Genomic DNA, 26491 nt, shown 5'->3' with positions numbered 1-26491 from the left:
GAACAGACTGTCGGAGCCCACTGCTAAACCCAGAGGGAAGGAGCACGGGGGGCCTAGACCAGCTGGGGAGGCGTCAGTCCCACCCGGCCCCCAGACTCAGAACTCCAGGGCCTCCAGGATCCCAGCCCCAGGATCTCCCTGCCGGCAGATGCTGGTGCTGCTGCTCTGTCTCGGTTCATGCTGTGCCTTCCAGGAAAGCCCTTTTCTGTGCACGAGCCATGCCCTCCACCAGGTGCTTCTCCGAGAGGGCCCTTCCCGTGACCGGCTCATGCTCAGCCAGAGCGCATCACCCTGGGTCCCACTGCGGGCGTGTGTCCCTCCATCCCAGAGCAGCTAGTTGCAGGCACGGAGCCCTTGTGAGCCCGTGTCCCAGCCGGGGCCACAAGAGGGACGTGCCAGGATGGGGGCCGGCGGGGGCAGCCCCGGCCCGGGCCCGGGAGGCTGAGGCCCTGGCGTGTCTTGCAGAAGTGGCAGTGCGTGGAGGACGCCACGGGGAAGCTAAAGCTGCACAAGTGCAAGGGCCCCGCCCGGCCCGGGGGCAGCAAGGCCCTGTCCAACCTGGTGCCCAAGTACTACGTCCAGGGCAGCGCGGCCTGCATCTGCGACAGCGGGGACGAGCAGCTCAGCCCGGCCGGACGTCGGAAGAAGTTCTTCAAGAAGAGTGAGTGAGACGGGAGGGAAGGGACCCGCGCCTTCATTCTGCGTGGTCCACAGACACGCATCCCAAGGCCAGGTCTCGTCTCAGGGCTGGGGACGCAGCGGAACCCCTCATGCTTTGTCCATCGGGGGGGGGCGGGGAGTGATACAGAAGGAAGATAAGGTGACGGCGTGTCGAGGGCTCAGGGGAGCAGGAGCGTCAGGAGAAGGTGAGGGAGCCTGGGAGACAGCCGCCGCCCACATCACGAGCTCCAAACTCGAGACCTGAAGCCCCCGAGGGTCTTGGGTCTTGAGCAGCGGAGCCGAGGCGCCAGGATCAGATCTGTGTTTTCCAAGAATCCCTCCAGCTGCGTTTCAGGCACCGGACGGTCCATTTGCAAAGCACAGCAGATTTCAAGTCGCCCAGCCTGCAGGTTTCCAGGCAGGGTGACCTCTGCCTTCTCTCTCCAGCCATTTATTTAGCTATTTAGTGTCACTTTTGTGGTATTAGGTACCTTTTTGTGGTGACTTCATGATCTAAAATGGCCCCAAAGTGGCGCTGACGTCCTGTGTACTATCCCCTGGCCCATCACGGCAGTGATGGGGGGACAGACACGTGGGTGAGAAAAGCTTCTTTCAGGCCTGAGTTCAGTGTCAGTGAATTAACATGTGCAGTAAATCCGTAGTCTTGGAGTCGGCGGCCCAGCGGGTTAAGGACTTAGCGTAGTCAATGCAGTGGCACAGGTTCCATCCCTGGCCCAGAAACTGCCGCATGCAGTGGGCGTGGCCCAAAAAAGTAAAACGAAATAAACCGGGTGTCTTTAAACAGACATCCTGGCAACACACATAAAATAAGGTTCCTGTATTGATGGTTGACAAGCGTGTTGCGACCCAAGGCTCGAAGGAACCCGGCCCCGTATCTCCCCCAGGAGCACTTGTTCCGTACTCGCTAATTCCGTGTCCAAGGGACTTTATAGAACAGAACCACTGCATCCAACGAGCATCCACTGCACAGTTGACCCTCGAACAATGTGGGTTTGAGCTACCTGGGTCCACTTTCACACGGATATTTTTCAGCAGTAAATACTGCAGTTCTCCATGGTCCACGGTCAGTTGAATCCTCTGATGCAGAGAAACCCTGGATATAGGATGGGGGGGGCGGTAGGGAGTGGAGGGGGTAGGAGGCGGTGACTACAAGTTATTTGCAGATGAACCCTCGCCTTGCTTGAGGCTCAGCTGTCGTGGGAGGGGGGAAGAGCCCCCATCCCAACTGGAGAAGCTTCCTTAGCCTTTACGCCCCCTCCTCGGCAGGGGCCGCAGAAGGGCAGAAAGTTAGCCAGTAATCCGGGGATGGGAACGGGGGTGACACAGCTGTCACACAGGTTGGTCATGGTCCCATTCGGAGGGCCAGCTCCCCAGGAAGAACGCTCCTGGTCCCCTGGCTAGAATGTCCCCTCCAGAGCTGGGCAGTTGTCCAGGCCACCCATTGCTCTAGTGCCCTGAGCCAAGGGGAGACAAAGCCTAGTTAGAGAGTTGAGTTGAGTTTTCTTTTCATTGTGGTACAACCTGCGTTACCTCCCGTTCACTGTCTTTACTGTTTTCAACTGTAGAGCTCAGTGGCTTTAAGTCCCTTGACAGTAGGGCAACCATCAGCACCATCCGTCTCCAGAATTCTTCATCTAGCGAAAGGGAAGCTCTGAACCATTGAACAAGTCCCCCTCATCACCCCCCAGCCACCTGCTGACTTTCTATGAATTTGACTGCACTAGGTCCTCATATAAGCACAATCACGCACTGTATGTCCTCTTGTGACTGGCTTGTTTCACTTGGCATATTGTCCTCAAGATTCATCCATGTTGCAGCCAGTGGCAGAATCCCTCTACTCTGTAGCAGGACCTTGTTGTTATCTCCTCTGTATGTAACAGTTTGCGTCTGCTAACCCCAAATCCCAGTCCTTTCCTCCCCCTTGGCAACCTAGTCTCCTTGCCCAAGAGTCTGCTTCTGTTTCGCCGATAAGTTCATTTGTGTCATATTTTAGATTCCACGTATAAGTGATATCATACGGTATTTGTCTTTCTCCTTCTGACTTCATCAGTAGAATAATCTCTGCTATAATAATCCATGTTGCTGCAAATGGCATTATTTTATTCTTTTTTATGGCTGAGTACTATTCCATTGTATACATGTATCACATCTTATTTATCCATTCATCTGTCAGTGGACACAGAGGTTGTTTCCATGTCTTGGCTGTTGTGAATAGTGCTGCTATGAACATAGGGATGCATATATCTTTTTCAGTTATACTTTTCTTGGATATATAATCCTAGGAGTGGTATTGCTAAATCATATGGCAACTCTAGTTTTTAAGGACCCTCCATACTGGCTGCACCAATTCATATTCCCACCAACAGTGTCGGAGGGTTTCCTTTTCTCCACACCCTCTCCAGGAATTTTTTTTTTTTTTTTTTTTTTTTTTTTGTCTTTTTAGGGCCACACCCAAGGCATATGGAAGGTCCCAGGCTAGGGGCTGAATCAGAGCTGCAGCTCCCGACCTATACCCCAGCCACAGCAATGCCAGATCGGAGCCACATGTGTGACCTGTGCCACAGCTTGCGGCAAACAGCGGATCCTTAACCCACTGAGGCTGAGGATCGAACCTCTATCATCATGGATGCTAGTCGGGTTCTTAACCCACTGGGCTACAATGGGAACTCCTCTCCAGCATTTGTCATTTGCAGACTTTTTAACGATGGTCATTCCTACTGAGGTGATACCTTACTGTAGTTGTGATTTGCATTTCTCTAATGATCTTAAGCATCTTTTCATGTGCTCTTTGGCCATATGTAGGTCTTCTTTGGAGAAATTTCTATTATAGGTCTTCTGCCCATTTTTCCATTGGGTTGTTTTGTTGTTGGGTTCCATGAGCTGCTGCTTTATTTTGGAAATCAATTCCATGTCAGTTGCATCATTGGCGAATATTTTCTCCGAGTCCATAGGTTGTCCCTTCATTTTATGTTTCATTTGCTGTGCAGAGTTTGTGAGTTTCTTTGGGTCCCATTTGTTTCTTTTTATTTTTATTTCAGTTGCTTTGGGATATTAAAAGTGTCTTTGGTCTTAATCTGAGACACCTTGAACCAAAGCAGCTTAGCAGAGGGCAGGAGAAGGCCCTTCAGCCGTAGTTTGGGGGTCCTAAGTGTATGGCCAGGCATAGAGGACTCTGGAACAAGCCAGACAAAGGCACAGAAAGAACCCCTGGGTCTGCTTCCTGGACCTGCTCCTGCGGGGAGATCAGCTCAGTTGTGTGCATTTCTGGCCCAGGCCCTGTGGCTTCATGGAGACAGGACTCAGGGAGGAAAAGGCCAAGGAGAAAGCCAGCCCTAGACCCCCTGCTCCTTTGGCCCATGTGACTGACCCAAGAGTCTCGGATTTCTCGATTCTGGGGAGTTCCCGTTGTGGCTCAGCAGGTGAAGAACGTGCTCAGTGGGTTTAGGATCCATGTTGCCCTGAGCCGTGGTGTAGGTCACAGACGTGGCTCGGATCTGGCGTGGCTGTGTCTGTGGCTTAGGCTTGCAGCTATGGCTCTGACTCGACCCCTAGCCCAGGAAAGTCCATATGCCGCAGGTGCCATAAAGAGAGGGGGAAAAAAAGAATTCTCAGTTCTGAGAACAGCCAGTTATAAGCATCCACTGCAAGAGCAGATCCTGGAGCCCTGAGCCCCGGAGCCTGCGGCCCTGCCTCCCTGCCCGATGCGGCTCTCTGGCCAGTCCTTGACTCTTGGTCGCCACCTGGTGGTCATTCGGAGCCCAGCAGAGACCTGGGCCATGATGGGCCCGGGGGGGCCCTGCTCCAAAAGGGCTGGGTGTTTAGGGCAGCAGGGTTACAAACTCAGTGCCTCCCTGGGCCACACCTAAAACAGAAGGAGTGGTGGGGACAAATGGAGGACACATCGCCCATCTAGAGTGGCCGCACATCAGCTCCTGCCCTGCCAACCACTCTGCCCGTGGACCTGGTGGCGACACGCAATGTCCTGTTTTCAGAAGCTGGAAATCTGGGCTCCTCCATGACCACCTATCCACACCACCCCCGTTTTTCTGAAATGTTAGCAACTTGATCCAATTTGACTTTTAATATAGAGAAGATACAAGAAATCTGGGCGCTGACCTTATACAAACAAACTGACTTGCCCCTGCACCCCTCTTGAGGTCTGGTGGCTGGCCCAATAATCAAATTGCCACAAGACAGATTAACAGGAGGGAAAAAATTAATTCATACACCCAGTGGTCTCATAGAAAGGGGACCCCAAAGTGATCAAAGCAAGCTGTTGATACATCATTTTTAGACAAGGAAACAATTCTTCATGAAGATTTAACAGAACAAATGGGCTGGTGCTTGAGGTGGCGGACTGATGGAGAGGTAACAGAGTTTATGCAGCTGTCTTAGCCTCGAATCCCCTGCCTCTGGCGGTGAGGGTGTTTTCTCTCCTTCTGGTGCAGGGAGGGTACCTGCACGTGGGAGATTTATTTCCCACTTTTAGGGGGAAGGGGGTAGGGAAGTCAGTTTGTTTGTATGTATTTGTTTTTTGGTTTTGAGGGGGTTTTTTGTTTTAGTTTGCTTTTTAGGGCTGCACCCGCTGCATATGGAAGCTCCCGGGCTAGGGGTCGAATCAGAGCTACAGCTGCCAGCCTACACCACAGCCACAGCAATGCTAGATCCTTAACCCACTGAGCAAGGCCAGGGATCGAATCCGCATCCTCATGGATACTAGTCGGGTTCATTACCGCTGAGCCACAATGGGAACTCCCTCTTTGTATGTATGTTTTTTTAATATGGCTACACCCACAGCGTGTGGAAGTTCCCGGGCCAGAGATCGGATCCCAGCCACAATGGCGACCTACGCTGCCATTTCAGCAATACCAGAACCTTTAACCCTCTGCGCCGAGCCAGGGATTGAACCTGAGCATCTGTGGCCCACCCAACCTGCTGCAGTCAGGTTCCTAACCCACCGTGCCACAGCAGGAACTCTGGTCAGCGTTATTTTTTTTTTTCCACCAGCTGTTTCTTAAGTAACTTCAGTTCAAAAGAATCCATATGCTGGAGTTCCCTGGTGGCTCAGTGGGTTAAGGATCCGGCATCGTCACTGCCGTGGCTTGGGTCGCTGCTGGGGCAAAGGTTTGATCCTTGGCCCAAGAACTTGCATGTACCACGGACACAGCGGAAAAAAAGAAGAATCCATATGCTGTTGTGCTGTATGTTGGGGTGGCGTCTCTGAGCCCCAACAGTTCTCTCCTCTGAAACTTCCCAGGAAGTTTCACGTTTTGAAGGCAGAGTTGGTGGCCATGGAGAGAGAAATCGGGTTAGTGTTGAGCGGTAATAGCTCTGCTAAAGAAGAGAACAGAGGTTGGAATGAGAATGGACGAACAGAAAAGGACAAACCAAAGGCCACACGTCACCCCCCGTTAAACCGGTCCCTGACCCCGGGCATAAACCCGTCCAACAACGGCCATGCCTCACATCTCTGATGGAAAGGGTTAACCTTCTCCTTCCGTGGAGGTGGGGACCCTCCTTGCCCGCGTGGCTCACAGAGAAGCAGCGGTTTCACCAGGATGCCCTGCTCCTCCTTGCTGAGTGGTCAGCGTGTCCCGAGCACGTCGGGTTGGGGACAACACAGAGGCTGAACTGTTGACCCCCCGCTGGAATATTTTCAAGGTTAAGGAGAGAGTTAAGGTCGGTTTTTCCTACGCATCTACTCCAAAGCTCGAAGGGACCCCCTCGAAGTTGAAAAGAACTTGGCGTCTTGGTGACACACAGTGGATTCTGAACGACTTCTCGGTGTCACATTTCTGTGGCATAACGGCAGGAACAGGAGCCCAGGTTTGTGACTCAGCTGGCGTGGAGGGCGGAGGACTTGGGTCACAAGCCAAGTGTCCATGTCCCATCTGCCCAGCCCCTTAGGTGGGAGCCCTCTGTATACTTGTGTGGTTTGCAGACAAGGTTAGAGGGGCACCTGCAGCCGCCAGGTCTGGAGTCTTGCCATGGGCTCTGCCACTGGTCACAGTAACATCCATATGCCTTCATTTTCCGTGGGCTTCTGCCAGGTGCTGAGAGCAGAACAGACTGTGAAATGGCTGGTTCAGGGGCCTGTCACTTGGTTTTGGTGACTTTAAAGCTTGGTTTGTCACCTGGTCAAGTCAGTCTAGATGTTTGGTTCACCCACACGGAGTGTGTGCTGTTATGCAGCTTTATCAGGGAGCAGCTGTGATACCCAAGTGGCACGAGGGTGGCTTGTGAGCCATCGGGACATTGGGCAACTTGGCAGATGCCTGTCCCAAAAAGGTCCTGCCAGGGTCACTGCCAGTCTCCTTGAGAGGTTTGAAGATGCCACCCGTGGAATCAAACCGCCAAGTTCCACTGCAGCATTGTCCTAGCCTGTCACCCTAGGAAGGTCCATGTTATGTTTCTTTTCTTTCTTTCTTTCTTTGTCTTTTTCTTTTTTTCTAGGGCTGCACCCACCGCATATGGAGGTTCCCAGGCTAGGGGTCCAATCAGAGCTGTAGCCCCCGCCTATACCCCAGCCACAGCAATGCCAGATCCAAGCTGCATCTGCAACCTTTTACACTGCAGCTCATGGCAACACCAGATCCTTAACCCACTGAGCGAGGCCAGGGATCGAAGCTGCATCCTTGTGGATACTAGTTGGGTTCATTACCACTGAGCCACAACAGGAACACCTGTTTTCAATGCCAAGGGCAATTTTTCACCGGTTGTCTTTAGTCTGGATGTGAGCAGCCCTTGGACTTCTATAGAGGTTTTCCGGGGCCCTAATAAGTCCCCAGAAGGAGACGCAGGGCCCTGTGTTCCAGACCCAGTCCACAGGTGCTCATGGGGGCGGGAAGGAAGACCAGGTCAGAGGCTTCGGTGCTGTCTGCATGTTGACATAACCAGCCGCCAGGTTAATTCATTAATGTGGCCAGGGTTTGGTAAACCGGCGCAAGGGGGTGTTTGGTTTGTGCCTGACCCGTTGAAAAAGTAAAGGTTAGTAAGAGCAGACATGGGTTAAAAAGAGCCCCTAGGAGTTCCTGTTGTGGTTCATCGGGTTAGAAACCTGACTAGTATCCATGAGGTTGTGGGTTCGATTCCTGGCCTGGCTCAGTGGGTTCAGGATCTGGCATTGCCATGAACTTCAGTGTAGGTTGCAGACGTGGCTCAGATCTGGTGTGGCTGATCAATTTGACCCTAGCCTGGGAACGTCCATATGCCGCGGGGGTGGCCCTACAAAAAAAACAAACAAACAAAAAAAAAACCCTGGTGGAGCTGTGGAGGGGAAGTAGCTAGATGGGCAAGCACTCCCACTCAGGCTTCTGAGGACAATAATAAATGTGGGAAAGTGGTTTGTTGAGCGTGTGTATGTTTAGCAAGTCTTAAAAAGCAGGGAATAGATGAAAGCGGAGTTTCTGGACCCATGATCTTGGGAAAGCTGTCTAAATCCTGATGCCAGCATCTGGGCTGGAATTGACCCTGGAAATCCTTACTTTGGGGTCACCTGTGGCGACCATCTCCCAGCAGTCTTTTGGTTTTGCTTTTTCTTTTTCTTTTTGGCCGTGCCCTTGGCCTGTGGAAGTTCCCAGGCCAGGGATCAAACCTGCGCCACAGCAGTGACCCAAGCCACAGCCGTGACCACCCTGGTTTCTTAACCACCTAGGCCACCAGGGAGCTCGCCCGTGGTCTTGAGAGCCAAGGCCTGGGTCTGGTTGGGCGTGGCTGGCACGGATCCGGGAGGATTTCCCCGTTGTTTTGGTGGCGTGTAGGTAGGTGGCAGGACCTCCTCAGGTCCTTCCCAGCAAAGCGGCCGTGCATGTTTTCTTCTGAAGTCCTTGATGCACACCAGGTCCCCTGGTCGCCAAGGACGTCAGGGTGTTGGTCCGGGAGGCCACACCCGTTTTCCTGGTTGGCGATGAGCTTCAGGTACAGCGGTGAGTTCTTGCGGACACCTGGGCAGAGCACCAGCGCTCATGTACAGTCCCAAGAATGCAAGGTTCAGAGATGCCAGGAGGCAATGGGTGTGCAGACACTGTCTCAAAAGAGGTTCATCCGTGTCCCCTGGCAGAGTATTCCCGATCTTTCTGTGGGCCGGGGCAAAGCTTCTGGCCCTTTAAGCCCAGTCACTGGACAGAGCTTTGCTGAGGTCCTTTTATGTCTAGAGGTTTATGTTCCACTTGCCCTGATGGTTGAGGATGGATGGAGGAGGGAATTTTCATGAATACCCTTGAGTTTGTGCAAAAGCAGGTGCTTTCTTTCTGTTGCAAAACAAGTTCCCTGGGTTGATCGAATCCAGAAAGGAATGTCAAAACTAGCAGTAATCTCAGTTGATTTCATTACCGTGGCCATAGATAGCATCACCACATCCATGTGAACGACGTCCCGCCACTAACCATGTGAACGATAACCAAGCAGTGGGAACAGCCCCCAGCCAGGGGCAAATCTGTAAACTCTCTTTGCAGTGGCGCAGAGGGAGGGCCTAGGAGGGCTTCTGGGGGTCCAGGGCTCTCCCAGAAGTTGGCTGAGACCCATAGGTAGTCATTGGGAAGTAATTTGGTCAGAAATTCGGTGGCTGCCAGGGCAAAACCACTGTCTTTTCAGCGCCTTAATTATCCCTTGTCTGCACATACACCTCATTTACGAGGAGGCAAGTGCAAGCCCAAGGTCACAAGAAGAGTTGTTTGCCGAGAGTCTAATCCATCTGATCATTGGCACGTTTTTTGTGTCCGTTTGGCTTTTTTTTTTTTTTTTTTTTATCGTGGGCTAATGACATAGCCATGCCTATGGCAAATGTCAGTCAAGAATAAAAGCAGGTTTAAAAATTGGGTGGAGAGGAGTTCCTGCCGTGGCACAATCGGTTAAGAAGCTGCTTGCAACAGCTCAGGGTTGCTAGGGAGGTGCGGGTTCAATTCCCAGCCTGGCGGAGTGGGTTAAAGGATCCAGCATTGCTACAGCTGTGGCATAAGTTGCAGCTGCACCTCAGATGCAATCCCTGGCCCAGGAACTTCCATATGCTGCGAGTGCAGCCATAAAATTAAAAAAAAAAAAAATAGAGTGAAGAAAGGATAAGCAGGGGGTGGACACATTTTGAGCCCCAATTTCAGCAGCTCTGTCCATCTTTTCACTTCCTGAAGATCAAGCATCAGACTCCTGAGTAGGGGCTGAGCAGTGAACAACTGCAGGGTTAGAAGGGAGGTTTGAAACAGCCGCAATTACACGCCCAGCAGCAATAGGAGAAGCTGCAGAGGTTAAGACTCTCGGGATCTCCAAATTGTGCCAACAGCCTGTCAGACTCCAAAAGCATGTCGTGGTGGTTTCCCCTTTGCTGGTGAGCCCTGCGCTCTGCAGCAGGGGCTGGTCCCGCAATGGACAAGTCTCCACTCAAGTGTCCACCAGGGGGCGCCATGGCATAACCAGGTGTTAGGTTTCCCTGGAAATTCCCTGATGGGAGCCATCGCAAAAGAGAAGTCAGCCTGGGTTGTCTTAAGAGGACATCTGAGAGAGTATCTTGCGGCTTTGAGACCGTTTTGGCAGTTGCCAGGCAATGGTGTGGAATGGAGTGGGGCTCTCCACCCGCAGGGAGGGGAGTGAAGGGGCTGGATTTGGAGTGTGAGCCAGGAGAGGTGATGGGTAGGTTAAGTCGGCTCATAGGTGGTCTCTCTCTGGGTAGAGAAGTGCGGAGGCCTGTGAACTTGTAAGAGAGCAGACACAGCAAGGAAAACATAGATGAATGGCGGGGAAGGTTAGAGCCCCAGCTTTGTCAATCGTGTGGCCACACACATAGCAAGGTGGGGAGGGGCATACCTGGGACCAAGGACTCCGATCGGCATGAGGAATACGCTCCAGGACATAACTGAGAGGCAAAAGCCTGTCCTAGGATGCCTGAGCAGCCCCGTCATTTTTAAGGCAGTGTAGACAAAAAGGTTTATCACCATCAGGTAAGCCCAGAGCCGGAGGTGTGGACAGAATGCATACGCCTCAGTGGCATGTTAAGTACTTTGAACTCTTTGTTTGTTTGTCTTTTGTCCTTATAGGCCACACCCACAGCCTATGGAGCTTCCCAGCTTAGGGGTCTAATCCAATCTGTTGCTGCCAGCCCACGCCAGAGCCACAGCAAGGCCAGATCTGAGCCGTCTCTGCAACCTATACCACAGCTCACGGCACGCTGGATCCTTAACCCCCTGAGCAAGGCCAGGATCGAACCCGCAACCTCATGGTTCCTGGTTGGATTCGTTTCCGCTGCACCACAATGGGAACTCTGAGCTGGTCATTTTCAAGGAAACAGGGACAGTGGGGAAAACTCTGAAAAGCAAATGTTTACCTTTATGAGGAAAATCTCTACTCAGAAGCATCTCCCCCTCTGTCCCTGGAAGAGGAGCTGGACCCAATCTCCAGAAACTTCTCCGGGAGGGCGCCAGGCCTTACACCTGCATCGGGGCACTCACCCTTGTTTCCGGTGCTTTTCCTGGTCACCCCCCAGGACTGGCTTGCCCCACCCTCTAATCCTTTTTTGTCTTGGGCTGAGGCATATTTCAGGTGACAGCTTCCAGTTTTTTCTGGGTCTCTCCCATGGATACGTGGTAGTCAACTTTTATTTGGTTTCCTCCTGTTTATCTGTTTTGCATCAAGTTAATTCTTAGACCAGCCAGAAGAGACAGAAAGGTTAGAGGCAGTTTTTTTCCCTGTGGCAACACACGTCCTTGTTAACAGCTCCTTTTAAAGGCAAATGCGAAGAGAAGGGCCAGTCGGATTCGGGTGAAAGGAAGCTGCCCACAGGTCCCTGACCTTAAATCAGGCTTCAGCAGCGGGAGGTGGGGATAACAGCCACAGGGTGCCCGGGAATTACAAGTTTATGGCGCTTGGGACTCGTGCAGGTGGATAGATTTGGTTCCTGTCTGAACCAAATTAACCTTCTTTCATTAGCGGTAAGAAGGGAGTGTGAAGTCCCCCAGCTCTGGGAGGGCGTCATCATAGGGTTAATTCCTCGCCCTGCGTCTCTGGAAAGTATTTGGCTGCAGATGGGAGCCCTTTGTTTTTCTTCCAGTTGATGCAGACAGGCCAGCACTTAGTAACCATCCAGCTTCAGGCCCTGAGACTAATTGGGGCATCTTTTAAAGGCTCATCCTCTTCAGAGGAATTTAAATCAGGATGAGTTTCTAATAAGGAGCGTAGGTGATGTGGGCTTGGCCTGAGGGTAGGGAAATAAAAATCACCCTTCTCGTTGCATTTTCTAGTGGCATTCATGACAGAGCTCTACCAAGAAGGTTTGTTGGAGTTCCCTTTGTGGCTTAGCCGTTAAGGATCCTGACTAGCCTCCATGAGGTTGCGGGTTCGATCCCTGGCCTCGCTCAGTGGGTTCAGGATCCAGCGTTGCTGTGAGCTGTGGCGTAGGTGGCAGACACGGCTCAGATCTCACCATGCTGTGGCTGTGGCGTAGGCCGGCAACTGAAGCTCCATTAGGCCCCTAACCCGGGAACCTTCATATGCCGCGGGTGCAGCCCTAAAGAGACCAAAAAAAGACCAAAAAGTAAATAAATAAATAAAAAGGTTTGTTGGTAAGTAATTGGGAATTAGATATGAGGGGTGTTAGGAGGCCCTAAGAGATATTATGGTGGGCTGGGGTGTGGGTTGTCACAGGCTGGGCAGAGGCTCTGGCTGCTGGGACAGAGTCAGAAGTGACAGGTGAGAGAAATCCTCTGAGCAGAAGGTGGAAAAAGTCACGCCAGTGTCAATTAAGAAATCCAGCCCCTGGAGTTCCCGTCATGGCTCAGGGGAAACAAATCTGACTGGCATCCATGAAGACACAGGTTCGATCCCTGGCCTTGCTCAGTGGGTTAAAGGATCCGGCGTTGCCATGAGCCCTGGTGTAGGTCACAGACGTGGCTCGGATCTGGCATGGCTGTGGCGCTGACGTAGCAGACGGCTACAGCTCGTGATTCAGCCCCTTGCCTGGGAACCTCCTTACGCTGCAGGTGCAGCCTTAAAGAGGCAATCCATCCATCCGTCCCTCCACCAAAAAGAAGCAAGGAATCCAGCTCCTGATCCTCTGCTTTAAGTCTGGGGTGCCCTCTGGGGTGCGACTGAGAGGACTGGCTGACCCCATCATTTGAGGGAGGTCGGTCCCTCAAGAAGGAGAAGCCTGAGCCTTCTGGGGGTTTTAGGATCGAGGGGAACCTCCCTTTCTCTTACACGTGGTAGGACGCATTTCTCTTCCATCGTCCTGATTTCTTATAATCCCTGCAGTTGTCTGGAGGCGAATGAGAAGAGCTCTGAGTGAGCTTGGAGCTAGGCTGAGTCATGCTTTTTTCTTTTTTTTTTAATTGACATATAGTTGATTTATAGAGTAATCTTTCCCGTGTATAGCAAAGTGATTTAGCTATATATATATAGAATATATTATCTATGTATATTCTTTTTCATATTCTTTTCCGTTATAGTTTATTATAGGATATCGAATATAGTTCCCTGTGCTGAACAGTAGGACCTTGTTGTTTATCTGCTGCATAGATGGTAGTTTTTTTGGTTTTTTTGGTCTTTCCTAGGGCTGCACATGCAGCATATGGAGGTTGCCAGGCTAGGGGTCGAATCCGAGCTGTAGCACCAGCCTACACCACAGCCACAGCAACGTGGGATCCGAGCGGTGTCTGCGACCTACACCACAGCTCACGGCCATGCCCGATCCTTAACCCAGTGAGCGAGGCCAGGGATCGAACCCGCAACCTCATGGTTCCTGTTTGGATTCATTAACCACTGAGCCACGACGGAACTCCCATACTTGGTAGTTTTATCTGCTAATGCCGAACTCCTCATTCATCCCTCCCCACCTCCTTTCCCCTTTGGTAACTGTAAGTTTGTTTTTTGTTTTTTTGTTTTTGGTTTTTTTTTTTGTCTTTGTTGTTGTTGTTGCTATTCCTTGGGCCGCTCCCGCAGCGTATGGAGGTTCCCAGGCTAGGGGTCCAATCGGAGCTGTAGCCACCGGCCTACGCCAGAGCCACAGCAATGCGGGATCTGAGCTGCGTCTGCAACCTACACCACAGCTCACGGCAACGCCGGATCGTTAACCCACTGAGCAAGGGCAGGGATCGAACCCGCAACATTATGGTTCCTAGTCGGATTCGTCAACCACTGCGCCACGACGGGAACTCCTGTAAGTTTGTTTTTTATGTCTACAAGTCTGTTTTATAAGTAAGGTCAGAAATGTCACATAAGTGATCTCTTAGGCCTTTTGTCTTTCTCTGACTTCACTTAGTATGATAATCTCTAGGTCCATCCCTGTTGCTGCAAAATGGCATTATCTCGTTCTCTTTTATGGCTGAGTGATATTCCATAGTGTATACTACTGCATCGTTACCCACTCCTCTATCAGAGGACACTCAGGTTGCTTCCATGTCTTGGCTCTTGTAAACAGTGCTGCTGCAAACATTGGGGTGTATGTATTTTCTCAAATTATAGTTGTTTTGGGATGTGTGCCCAGGAGTGGGATTTCTGGATAATGCGGCAACTCTATTTTTGGTTTTTTAAGGAATCTCCATACTATTTTCCGTAGTAGCTGCACCAAGGTACATTCCTACCAACAGTGTAGGAGGGATCCCTTTTCTCTACACCTGCTCCGGCATTAGTTATTTGTAGACTTTTTAATGATGGCTGTTCTGACTGGTGTGAGGTGGTACTCTGTAGTTTTTATTTGCATTTCTCTAATAATTAGCCATGTGAAGCATCTTTTTGTGTGCCTGAGGAACGTCTGTGTGTCTTCTTTGGAGAAATACCTATTTAGGTCTTCTGCCCATTTTTTGATTGAGTTTTTTGTTGTTGTTGAGTTCTTTGAGCTATTTGTATATCTTGGAAATCAATCCCTTGTCGGTTGCATCACTTCCAAATATTTTCTCCCAGTCTGTAGGTTGTCTTTTCATTTTGTTTATGTTTCCTTTGCTGTACAAAGCTTGTGAGTTTGATTAGGTCCCATTTGTTTATTTTTGCATTTATTTCTGTTGCCTTGGAGACTGATCTAAGAAAACATTGGTACGACTTATGTCTGAGAATGTTTTGCCTCTGCTCTCTTCTAGAAGTTTTATGGTGTTGTGTCATATTTATTTTGAGTTTATTTTGGTGCGTGGTGTGAGGGTGTGTTCTAATTTCATCGATTTATATGCAGCTGTCCAACTTTCCCAACACCACTTGCTAAAGAGACTGTTTTCTCCATTGTATATTCTTACCTTCTTTGTCAAAGATTAATTAACCATCAGTATGATGCTTTTGCTTTTCTAAAGGTTCAAATTGCAAAGCAAGAATTGTTGCTTTCAACTCAGTTTTTTTTTTCTTTTCCCCCTGGATTCCCGAAAACTATTTTTGAAGAATTGCACTTCAGCTTTATTAGTATGCTTAGCGATTGCCTGGCCAACCCACCACACCGTTTTGCATTTGCTTTTTGATATCAGGGAGAAGTTTTCCCATTAGAGCAGATATGAAGAAATTCCTGTGCACCAGGCTTTCGGGTTAAAGGCACTGTGCCTTTGAAAAGTTTGCATAAAACGTTCAACAAAGGCTTTGAGATGCTTTTCTTCCTACTGGTGCATAATTCAACCTTAGACCAATTAACCTCAGGGGGAAGACCTCTAATTTCACTCCTATCAAGCCTCGACTATCAGCCTCCAGCTGGTCATTTGCAGGAGGCCTGGAAGTTTCCCACAGAGGTGGAATCAGAGTGTTAATAGCATTTTTTCCCCCACCAGCAGTGTGTTCAAGAAACTTTAATTCACAATAGTCAATATGCCAGTGTGACATCTTGGGGCAGCCTGTTCTGAGTCCAACACCTGCAGGCCCTCAGTTGTCCACAGCTGACTTAGAGCCTCGGAAAGTCACCTCTCGGTCCCATCTTGCCTCCCACCACACAGGGAGCATCCAACCCCCTGCAGGAGAAACAGGCTCCGAGAAGAGACGGGCCCTCCCCAAGCCGCTCCCTTTTCCATTCGGGAGCATGTGCTACCCGACTCTTTTTGTTCCAATTCGAATGAATGATTTTTTTTTTTTTTGCTTTGTTTTGTGGGGGTTTATTGTGGTATAATTAACATATAACACATGAGTTTCAGGTGTATAGCATCTTAACTCGAGATTTGTATATGTCGTGAAATGATCAACACAAGTCCACATAACACGGTCACAAAACTTTTTTTTTTTTCTGGTGATGAGAACTTTTAAGATCTGTTCTCCCAGCAATACAGTATTAACTACAGTCACCATGCTGTAAATTACATCCCAGGACTGACTGCTTTTAGAGCTGGATGTTTATATCCTTTGACCCTGCTCACCCATATCACCCACCCAACCACCACCATCCCCCGACCCTGGCAACCACCGATCTGTTCTCCGCATCTCTCAGCTGGGTTTGTTTGTTTTAGATTCCACATATAACTGCGATTGCATGCTGTTTATCTTTCTTGGATTTAGTTTATTTATTTTTTTTTTTTTGAGTAATACAGTTTCTGTCTTATTTTATTTTTTATTGTTATTTCCACCGCCACACTCTTTTTTTCCCCACTCTACAGCATGGGGACCCAGTTACACGTACAGGTATACATAATTTTTTCTTCCATTGTCCTGCTGCGTTGTAAGTATCTAGTCGTGGTTCTCAGGGCTACACAGCAGGATCTCATTGTGAATTCCTTCCAAGAGCAAGAGTTTGCCCCTGTTAACCGGATCTAGTTTGTTTAGCATCATCCCCTCAAGGCCCACCTCTGTTGCGAAGGGCAAGCTTTTCTTCTGGTTTGTGGCTGAGTACTCTTCCATTGTGTGTACGCACACACACGTCTTTTGCATCCATTCGTCCATTAGTGAACACGTAGGTTAGTCCACATCTTGGTTATTATAAATAATGCTGCAGTCAACATGGGGTGCTGTATCTTTGAGTCAGTGTTTTCGTTTCCTCCAGGTAACTATCCAGAAGTGGAATTGCTGGATCTTGGGGTCGTGGTAGTTTTAATTTTTTGAGAAACCTCCATACTGTTTTCCGGAGCGGCTGTGCCAGTGAACCCAAGTGTTCCTTTTTCTGCACATCTGCACCAACATTTGCTATTTCATTTTTTTTTTCTTTTTTTGTCTTTTTGCTATTTCTTGGGCCACTCCCGCGGCATATGGAGGTTCCCAGGCTAGGGATCAAATCGGAGCTGCAGCCTCCAGCCTACGCCAGAGCCACAGCAACGCGGGATCTGAGCCACGTCTGCAACCTACACCACAGCTCACGGCAACGCCGGATCGTTAACCCACTGAGCAAGGGCAGGGACCGAACCCGCAACCTCATGGTTCCTAGTCGGATTCGTCAACCACTGAGCCACAACGGGAACTCCTATTTCATATTTTTTTAATCCTAGCCATTCTAACAGACGGGAGCGAGCACATCAGTGTGGTTTCGGTTTGCGTTTCCCTGGTGACGAGAGATGCAGAGCATCTGTTCCTGTACCTGTTGGCCGTGTGTTTGTCTTCTCTGGGGAAATGTCTGTTCTGATCCTCTGCCTGTTTTTCAATCGATTGGCGGTTTTTTGGGAGTTTTGTTTGTTGCTGTTGAAGTATCTGAGTCTTTATGTTTTGGATATTAACAGCTTATCCGAATTTTATCACAATGGATGTTGAATTTTGCAAAGTGCTTTTTCTGCACGTATTGAGATGGTCCTATGATTTCTGTCTTTCATTTGTTACTGTGCTGTGTCATGATGGTTGACCTGCAGGTGGCAAACCCTCCTTGCGGCCCTGGAATACATCCCACTTGATGAGGTGTGTGACCCCTTTTACTGTACGGTTGAGTTGGGTTTGCGTATATTTTGTCGAGGATTTTTGCATCTGTGTTCATCAGAGATATTGGTCTGTACTTTTCTTGTGGCATCTTTGTCTGGTTTGTCTATAAGCGTAATGCTGGCCTCATAAAAATAGTTCTGGAAGTGTTCCCGCCTTTTCTTTGGGAGGGGGGGAGTGTTTAAGAAGGATTGGTCTTAATTCTTTAAATGTTTGGTGGAATTCACCAGTGAAGCTGTCTGGTCCTAGACCTTTTGTGTGTTGGAAGGTTTCTGATTGCTGATTCAATCTCCTTAATTATATCCACTTTGTTTTCTTTTATCTTTTTTTTTTTTTGACATGAACATTGCATGGCATAAACTTTGCCATTTTTACAGTTTTATGAGTATACAGTTCAGAAGTATTTAATGCATTCACAGTGTAGTACAACCACCACCTCTGTCTGGTTCTAAAACATTTTCATCGCCCCAAAAAGAAACCCATCACCCTCTCCTCCTTCCCATGGAAACCACTAATTTGCTTGCTGTCTCCACGTCTTTTTTTTTTTTTTTTTTTTTTTTTTTTGTCTTTTTAAGGCCCCACCCATGGCATATGGAGGTTCCCAGCCTAGGGGTTGAATCAGAGCTGCAGCTGCTGGTCTGCATCACAGCCACAGTAACGCCAGATCCAGGCCACGTCTACGACCTATACCACAGCTCTCGGCAACACCGGATCTTTAACCCACTGAGCAAGGCCAGGGATTGAACCTGCGTCCTCATGGATACTAGTCAGATTTGTTTCCTCTGTGCCACAACGGGAACTCCTGTCTCCATGTCTTCACTGGTCCTGGATATGCTATAAATAGAGTCATGTGCTGTGTGGCTTCTGTGACCAGTTCTCTCACACATCGGAGTGTTTCTGACGTCCATCCACGTTGCAGCTGAATCAGCACTTCCTTCCTGGTGTTGGGCTCCTCCGTCGTGTGACGTCCTGGTTGGTTTACCCAGGCACAGCTCTGCCTGGAGCTTCATAGCCTTAGGACTTCAGTGTCCCCAGTTGACTGCCCTTGCCACTGGGATCCAGGTCTCGCTTCCTGGGTGGGCAGGTATCCTGAACCCCCAACTTGGGGGCACAGCCCTGTCTGGATCAAGAATCTGCTGCCCGGGAGCCTACCTGGCCCGCCCAGCCCAGCCCTCCCTCTGCCACCCACAGGGTACAAGGGCAGCTACGCCCGAAATCGCTCCATCCGCTCGGTGGCCATCAAGGGGTACCATCGCCTGGATGATGCATCCCAGCCCCGCAACCTCACCAAGCGGCACTGGCCGGGCGCCCCTGAGGACCAAGACGACAAGGACGGCGGGGACTTCAGTGGCACTGGAGGCCTCCCAGACTACTCAGCCCCCAATCCCATTAAAGTCACACATCGGTGAGAGCCCGGGGGGAGGTCAGAGGTCAAGGGGGCCCCCACACCACTCGTGCCCCCGGCTGGGCCCCTTTCACACCCCCCCCCACCAAGGGCCACACACAGTCCCTTCCCTGGAGCAGGTGCTACATCCTGGAGAATGACACAGTCCAGTGTGACCTGGACCTGTACAAGTCCCTGCAGGCCTGGAAGGACCACAAGCTGCACATCGACCACGAGGTGATGGGAGTCTGGGCCGGGAGGTTTCTCACCACCGTGAGCTTGGGCAGGGCCCCCGGCCTCAGCGGGAGGCAGGGAGGTCGGCCCAGGGAGGGAGGATTCACAGCTTCTTCCACCAGGGCCAGCGGCTTCGGTCCCAGCCTCAGACAGACAGCTCCTGCCCGGGGGGAGGAGAGCACCGCCACCCTGCACCCCTTTTTGTTCTAGAAGATGCTCACACCACAGTCAGCCCTTCTACCAAGCCTGGGGTGGGACCTTGCAGTCCTGTGGCCTCAGCTGGCTCTCGGGCAGGACAAGGCAGGAGAGTGGCCCTCGGTTCCCTCGCTGGGGCCTCGTTACTTCAGCAGGTGGAACCAAAGGACCCCCACAGCATCCAGAGCCTCGGGCAGCAGCTGGGCCCCGCCAGGCCAGCCGCTCTCCCCGCGCCCCCCAGTCTCACGGCCTCCTCTCCTGCCCCTCCTCCCTCAGATCGAGACCCTGCAGAACAAAATTAAGAACCTGAGGGAAGTTCGAGGTCACCTGAAGAAAAAGCGGCCAGAAGAATGCGACTGTCACAAAATCAGGTGAGGAGGGAGCGGGAGGACCCCCAGGCGGCCCCTAGGGCTCCTGCAGGACCCCGGCTGGAGGAAGACACAGACCTCGGTGTCTCTTCCAGTATTTTTATATCCCTTTCTCCTCGCTCGGACTAAAAATCCTAATCGTGATCAGTAATAATTCACATCCCGTCGTCAGCCCCCAGGCGCCTGTCACCGCCTGCAGGTGACCAGCCAGACGCCCGGATTCGGGCACCGCAGACACCAGCAGGCTCTGCCCACGGGGATTCGGTTCCCGGGAGGGAGGGCCTGCGCTGACGACCCTCCCGGGAACAGCCCTTGTAGCCCGAGGGCCACATCATCTGCTCAGGGAACCCCCAGCCCCAGGCTCTGCGAGCAGCCCTGACCAGGAGAGCTCCCGGGAGACGGAACCGGGCTGTACCCGTGCTGTGCAGTCTGGTGGCCGCCAACCCCATGTGACTATTGAGCACTTGAAATGCAGCCAGTGTAACTCAGGAACTTAACTGGTGGTTTAGTTAAAACTGAAACAGGAGTTCCCGCCGTGGCGCAGCAGAAATGAATCCGAATGGGAGCAATGAGGTTTCGGGTTCCATCCCTGGCCTTGCTCAACAGGTTAAGGATCTGGTGTTGCCGTGAGCTGTGGTGTAGGTCGCAGATACAGTTCAGGTCTGGCATTGCTGTAGCTGTGGTGTAGGCCTGCGGCTACAGTTCCGATTGGACCCGTAGCCTGGGAACCTCCATATGCCATGGGTGCAGCCCTAAAAAGACAAGACCAAAAAAAAAAAAAATCGAAACAGCCACATGTGGCTGGTGGCTACTATAGTTTCTGATGCCTTTCCAGAAAGGGCCTCTGAAATGTGGGTTCCCTCAGGGCTGGCCCCCACCCAGCATAGGTGAGCCAGGGAGCCATAGGGAGCCAGGCCCAGCTTCTGGGCTTGGCCCATTTGTATCTACCTTGACCTTCTCCCTCTGGCCGAGGCCGTGGGCCAGGGGCTCCAGCTCATACTTGTGGGAAGAGGCGGGGCAGGCAGGGGCTGCCGCCCTGGGGATGGTACCTCCCCAGCACTGCCCCAGGAAGAACAGGGATCCCCGGGAAACAGAGTTTGCAGCCATACACCTGCATGGCTGCACTGTGAGCTGTGTCTGAAACCCAGGCGGGGGGCATCTGTTGCAGTTACCACGCCCAGCACAAAGGCCGCCTCAAGCACAAAGGCTCCAGCCTGCATCCTTTCAGGTAAGGGCAGCTTCAGGCCCAGGGCAGAGACACAGCGGCCCTCCTGAGGAGGCTGCCCTCCCTTAAGCTAGAACAGCAAGGACAAGCAAGTCCTGGCTTTTCCCTGGGAGTCCCTGCAGCCGCCAGATCAACGCAGAGTGGGGCTTGGGGCGCCCCCCTGTGGCCAGGTCTGGTTACTGCAACCCCAGGAAGGGTAAAAGGCCCCGCGCATCTGGATGTGAGCAGATGGCCAGGCAGCCCCCTAATATCCTCCACCCTCAAGCCGCCTCGGGAGCTAATGTAGGTCGCCAGGGGCTTCAGCCTGGTCCCAGCCCCCACCCTGGACCAGCAGCTGGGCTTGCGCCAACGGCCTTCCTTTGGGAGACCCTCTCTGGCTGTGCCCCTGGCTCCCTGGGCAGGAAGCAAAGTGGGGCCCCGGGGGAGGTGTGAGGGGTGCGGCCCTGTGTGCCCCTAGGAAGGGTCTGCAGGAGAAGGACAAGGTGTGGCTGCTGCGGGAGCAGAAGCGCAAGAAGAAGCTCCGCAAGCTGCTGAAGCGCCTGCAGAACAACGACACGTGCAGCATGCCCGGCCTCACGTGCTTCACTCACGACAACCAGCACTGGCAGACGGCGCCCCTCTGGACGCGTGAGCCGGCCGGGCGGTGGCGGGGGCTTCTCCCCGGGACCCAGCGCCCCCCAGTCGTGAGACCCTGCGGGGTCGTTCAGGAGCAGGTTCCGCAGCAATGTCTGCGGGGCGTCAGGGCTGCAGCAGGAGGGGCTGGGGGTCCCAGGAGCGAGGGCGGCTCCCGGCTCAGGGCGCTCTCTCCTCGGCAGTGGGGCCCTTCTGCGCCTGCACCAGCGCCAACAACAACACGTACTGGTGCCTGAGGACCATCAACGAGACCCACAATTTCCTCTTCTGTGAGTTTGCAACTGGCTTCCTAGAGTATTTTGATCTCAACACCGACCCCTACCAGGTGCGGACAGCACAGGCTCGGGGTAGGGGGGGGTGTGCGGGGGCTGGGGGGGTTGCGGGGGCGGGGGTCCCCCCCGCAGGCGCTGCTGGTTAGGCCCCTGAGGAAGTGACAAGAGGTTTGCAAGTCCCACTGAGTCCCCAAGACAGTAGAGTGTGAAACCACCGGGGGAAGACTGGGCCTCAGCCTCCAGCTTCCTGCATCCACAAGCTGGATCTCCCAGAGCCTCTGACCTGCAGGCCCCTTTAGAGCAGCCTCTGTGGGGACCCGACACCTCATGGGTCCTCAGCGTCAGGCCACACCCTGCAGATGACAGGCCAGTAACTCACTCTCAGGAGGCACTTAGGCTGCACTTGGGTCTATTAACCCACATGAATCCACACAGGACGGAAGCGGCCAGAGTCTGGTGAGTGGAACGTGCACGTTCCTCCTAAAACAGACGGTGCAACACTGGAGCTTCTCAGTAGTGCGGTCTCGCCTTTGTCCAATCTTCCATGTTTCAGGAAAAGCCCAAAAGCAATTGTTTACACGAAATCTGATTTTCAAATGCCAGCACCTCCCGTCATTTTGCAGTATTTCCCAGACAGGCTGCCAGGCTTTCTCCTTTGGTAGGTCGTTCCCATATTTTACCACAGGGGGAGGCAGAGCTGGTAGGTCAGTGGGTCACCGGCAGCCCCCCAACCACGTAAGGACCCAGTGGCCAAGTGGCTGCCTTCCCATCCAGAGGAACAGAGGGGCTGTGAAGGGAGGCTGCTTAAAAATACAGGGCGGGAAGGGCTTCCAAGTTGGTCAGTCTCCCCACCGGTGGCTCCACGGGTTCAGTGTGAAGGACAGAGGCGGGGTGTGATCTTGCGTCTTCATGTGCGTGGAGAGAGAACACGGTGGGGCTGGAGGCAAAGGGCCGTCTCACCTGTTCCAAACCCCAGCCCGTGTGGAAGCAGAGGTCAGCATCCCTTAGCGCCCTGTACCCCCCCTCCTGAACCAAGTCCCCTGGTTGGAAGGAGAGGATGGGGGGGTCCCGTACTCCCCTAGTTGATAACCTACCTTTTTTCCAACCAGCTGATGAATGCAGTGAACACACTGGACAGGGACGTCCTCAATCAGCTACACGTGCAGCTCATGGAGCTGAGGAGCTGCAAGGGTTACAAGCAGTGTAACCCCCGGACCCGAAACATGGACCTGGGTGAGTAGGCGCCCCAGGGTGCAGCAGGGCACAGGAGGGCATTGAGGGGGTTCCCGCCTGGCTCAAAGCATGAACCCAGAATTGCCAGCAGGTGGTGAATTCTCACCAGTGGCTGAAATACCACCTTCCTAACATTTACCAGCCAGGGGCTGCTTTTATGACGAGGGCTACCACTTATGACCACAGGGCTAAGGGCTTTATGTGCACGAACTGATAGCCCTCCACGGTGGACATGCTTGTCCTCTTACAGATGAGTGATGTGAGCGGGTGCAGAGCCCACACACCTAGTCACATGGCCACACCCTCCAGCAAGGCTGCTGGTCCCGGGGTCTCCCTACTGCCCTTGGCTTTCTGTGCGCTATAGCATAGGTATTCGTGCCCATATTTGACTCCCCTGCCGTGACCAAGGTCAGCGCTGGGACGCTGCACCAGGAGCCTAAAGCTGACAAGGACACACGGGAGTGGAGGTGACCCATGAGGCGTCTTAGGGACAGCTCACCTAATTCAGTCTACTCTCTCGGCCTCGGGACCCCTTCCAGCATCATGGGTTTTGATAAAAAACCTAAAATGTTTTTTTTAAAAAGCTGAGGCAGTTAGGAAGTTGGTCCTTGCCTGTGCCGCTTTTGCCCTAAGTCGTGTTTCCACTTTGTGCATCTCTCTCCTTTAGGACTGAAGGATGGAGGAAGCTATGAGCACTACAGGTATTGGTTTTGTTTTTTAACACCCGAGAACAGCCCCGAAGGGTGGTCCATCCTGTAGTCTAACCTCAGAGGCTGGGACACTGCCCTTTTCTCTGGCGAGCAGGGAACCGGGTCGCCTAGGAGGCCTTCTTTGTATGGTTCTCTGGGGGTCACTTTTCCTTTCTTGGTGATGGTTAACACTGGTTCTCCTTTTGACACTTGAAAACTTAGGCAGTTTCAGCGTCGAAAGTGGCCAGAAATGAAGAGACCTTCTTCCAAATCACTGTGAGTTGAGAAACCAGTTTACACAGAGAGAGAGAGCTGTCTGACCCGCTTCATTTTGCGAGGCTGTTCTGTGTGCATGTCCTTTCTAGCCCACACCTCTCACCTGTTCCTTACTAAGAGCGGAAGCAGTAACATGAGTCCTTGCCGTAAGGTAACATTTGGATACGTCTCGCGGTCTAGAGTAATCCTTTGTCTCACACACACTGTCCTCTACAGCATCATCCGTGCGTGGGGAGCTCAAGGCATTCCTTAGGGGCTGAGAAGCATGGAGGCCTGCTAGGTGCCGGGCATCCTGAAGGCGGTGGCTGCAGAACTGCTACCTGGTCCACACTGTCAGCAGCAAGGTGGCCTCATTAAAAGGCTTCCCAAATGTCTGTGCCACACACTCGCCCACTAGTGCCACCAGAGGCTGGTGGGGCCAAGAGGCTGTGGCAACCTGGAGAGGTCACTGGTCTAAAGGGAACAGAAAGGGATGCAATTTGAATCCTCTAATTTAAGAAAATCCCCAAACGCAGAAATGAGTAAGGATTTGTTCATGTTGGCAACTATTTTTTTTTGTGGGGGGCGGCTTTTTCAGGCTGCACCCACGACATTTGGAAGTTCCCAGGGTAGGGGTCCAATCTGAGCTGCGCTAGTCGGGTTTGTTAACTGCTGAACCACGATGGAACTCATTGGCAACTAATTTGACATGAAGTCACCATGCAGGCAAACCAGCCTTCTTGGTGAGCTGCCCTCTGCAGCCTCCAGCCTCCTCACCTCTTAACATGCCTGTGGACCTGTGCAGCTTCAGCAGGACAGGGATAGTGGGCCGGCTGAGCATGTCTTTGGTGCTCCCAGAAATGAAAGCTCTTCATCCTTACATGCCACCTGCTCCTTAGCCATGATTCTATCCAGATCTTTAAAAGACATCTTTGCCAGCCACTGAGCGTGTATGCCCAGGACCGACCGTCTAGAGGAGTAGGTGGTAGCGAGCCTGAGGGACGTAGAAACAGCCCTTCTCAGCAGCCAGCTCCTTGAAGCAGAGCTTACTCAGCTGGAGGGCACTGATTAAGAACTCCAGAAGCAGCATGAACAGTAAGATGAGTTTGCTTTGTTCTGCAGGGGACAGCTGTGGGAAGGCTGGGAAGGTTAAGAGGCACGAGGTGGGTCTCGAGAAAAACGGAGGCATCGTCTGCCTGTACGGTGCAAAACCACGCGAGCGTTCAAGCGGACCGATGCTGTTGGCCGGGAGGCCTGAGACACACGGCACGTGCTTTCAGTCAACACGGCGGACTCTGGGGAGAACCGTCGGGAGCAGCGATACTTCTGGACATCCCGTCTTGCCCCTGCTTTTGCTTTGGTAATATTATACCTCACCAGCTACACAAAATGCAATTTCCTGTCAACACGTCACCACTACCCCTCTCTGAGAGGCTGACAAGGGAGGAAGAACAGAGACATTTTCTTAGACATTTCCCCCAAGGATGAAAATCACTGGAATGTTTTTACATGGCAAGGGATGACCAACCCTGTTTCAAATGCCCTCATTCTTTCGGTTTGTCGCAGAGGAACTAAGGAGGACAGAGGCAACTCACAGATGCTGGAAATGGAGCACAGAGTTGGACAAGGAGTCAGGAGCACAAAAGAAGTGACATACATTTCTATCCAGCGCTATAACCCTGGCTGCCTCTGAAGAAACGGACTTCGCTGTATATATGTGACTATTTACACACAACCAGCTTGGCTGGGAACTCTGCGGGGAAGCCGTCTCAAGAGAAAACCCGGTTTTCGAGAGTGGTGATGTCAGTAGCCGCCGTGGCCCGTGTAAAAGCAAACCCCTGCGGCTGCGGCCGTTCCTCTCCCTGACCAGACGCCATTTCTCCCAGGATTCCTTTGGTACCTGTCCCAGAACTGGTGTTTTTTTAAAGCCCTGCAAAGACGTGAAGTTGATGTATGTTCCGTTTTAACAAAATTGTATTTGTAAAAAAATTTTTGTAGTCTAAGTATTGTCATACAATGTTGAAAACCCCAGCCAACGACCAGCACTTGGTATGAGGTAACCTCTGACATTTTGTAAAAGGCCATTCTTGGGAGTTGTTTTGGTGTGTTTTTCTTGTTTTACTGTTGCTGTTAAAAAGCATTCACAATCCTACTAGTCAGCACCTTTCTGAAAGGAGTCACCTTGGGTCTAAGACGGTTTTTCTAAAAGAGAATAAATACATGGTGATAAATTGACTAGCATTTACCATACGTCAGGACCTCAAAGTTAAGTCTCACAGCAGCTCCAGGACCTCACTATTTAAGAACTAATCAACTGCAAAGCACTTCCCCTTAGCCCCCTTTCTCTGTGGAACGGGTAAGCCAGCCTGGCAGAATTTGAGAATGCGCGAAGGCACTTGACCAACGCGCTTCTCCTTAATTCATGGGCACGCACCTTGTGTCAGACCAGGTCCAGACTTTTCAAGATTTCTTCTAGGTGTTCCCTGGTGGTTCAGCAGGTTCAGGATCCGGTATTGTTGCTGCTGTGGCACAGGGTCAATCCCTGGCCC

The 26491-nt window shown here is 51.9% G+C and overlaps 1 protein-coding gene across 3 annotated transcripts in view; it reads left to right on the top strand.

The window, feature by feature from the left end:
* Nucleotides 1-26177, top strand: part of SULF2 (sulfatase 2) — a 141398-nt gene extending 115221 nt beyond the window's left edge. For 2 of the 3 annotated variants that reach the window (XM_021077816.1, XM_021077817.1), the window contains exons 11-21: nucleotides 466-661; nucleotides 18646-18859; nucleotides 18979-19075; nucleotides 19544-19638; nucleotides 20804-20863; nucleotides 21318-21487; nucleotides 21676-21818; nucleotides 22875-22998; nucleotides 23666-23699; nucleotides 23910-23963; nucleotides 25065-26173. In XM_021077816.1, the coding sequence (XP_020933475.1) occupies nucleotides 466-661; nucleotides 18646-18859; nucleotides 18979-19075; nucleotides 19544-19638; nucleotides 20804-20863; nucleotides 21318-21487; nucleotides 21676-21818; nucleotides 22875-22998; nucleotides 23666-23699; nucleotides 23910-23963; nucleotides 25065-25095 (1218 nt within the window). In that variant the 3' untranslated portion in view covers nucleotides 25096-26173. Of the gene's footprint in view, nucleotides 1-465; nucleotides 662-18645; nucleotides 18860-18978; nucleotides 19076-19543; nucleotides 19639-20803; nucleotides 20864-21317; nucleotides 21488-21675; nucleotides 21819-22874; nucleotides 22999-23665; nucleotides 23700-23909; nucleotides 23964-25064 lie in introns of all 3 variants that reach the window. The other variant, XM_021077818.1, reaches the window with a different exon arrangement.

This window comes from Sus scrofa, chromosome 17 (assembly GCF_000003025.6).
Source record: "Sus scrofa isolate TJ Tabasco breed Duroc chromosome 17, Sscrofa11.1, whole genome shotgun sequence".
NCBI lineage: Eukaryota > Metazoa > Chordata > Mammalia > Artiodactyla > Suidae > Sus > Sus scrofa.
Note: the sequence above shows the minus strand (reverse complement) of the source record. Positions and strands in the feature narration are given on the sequence as shown.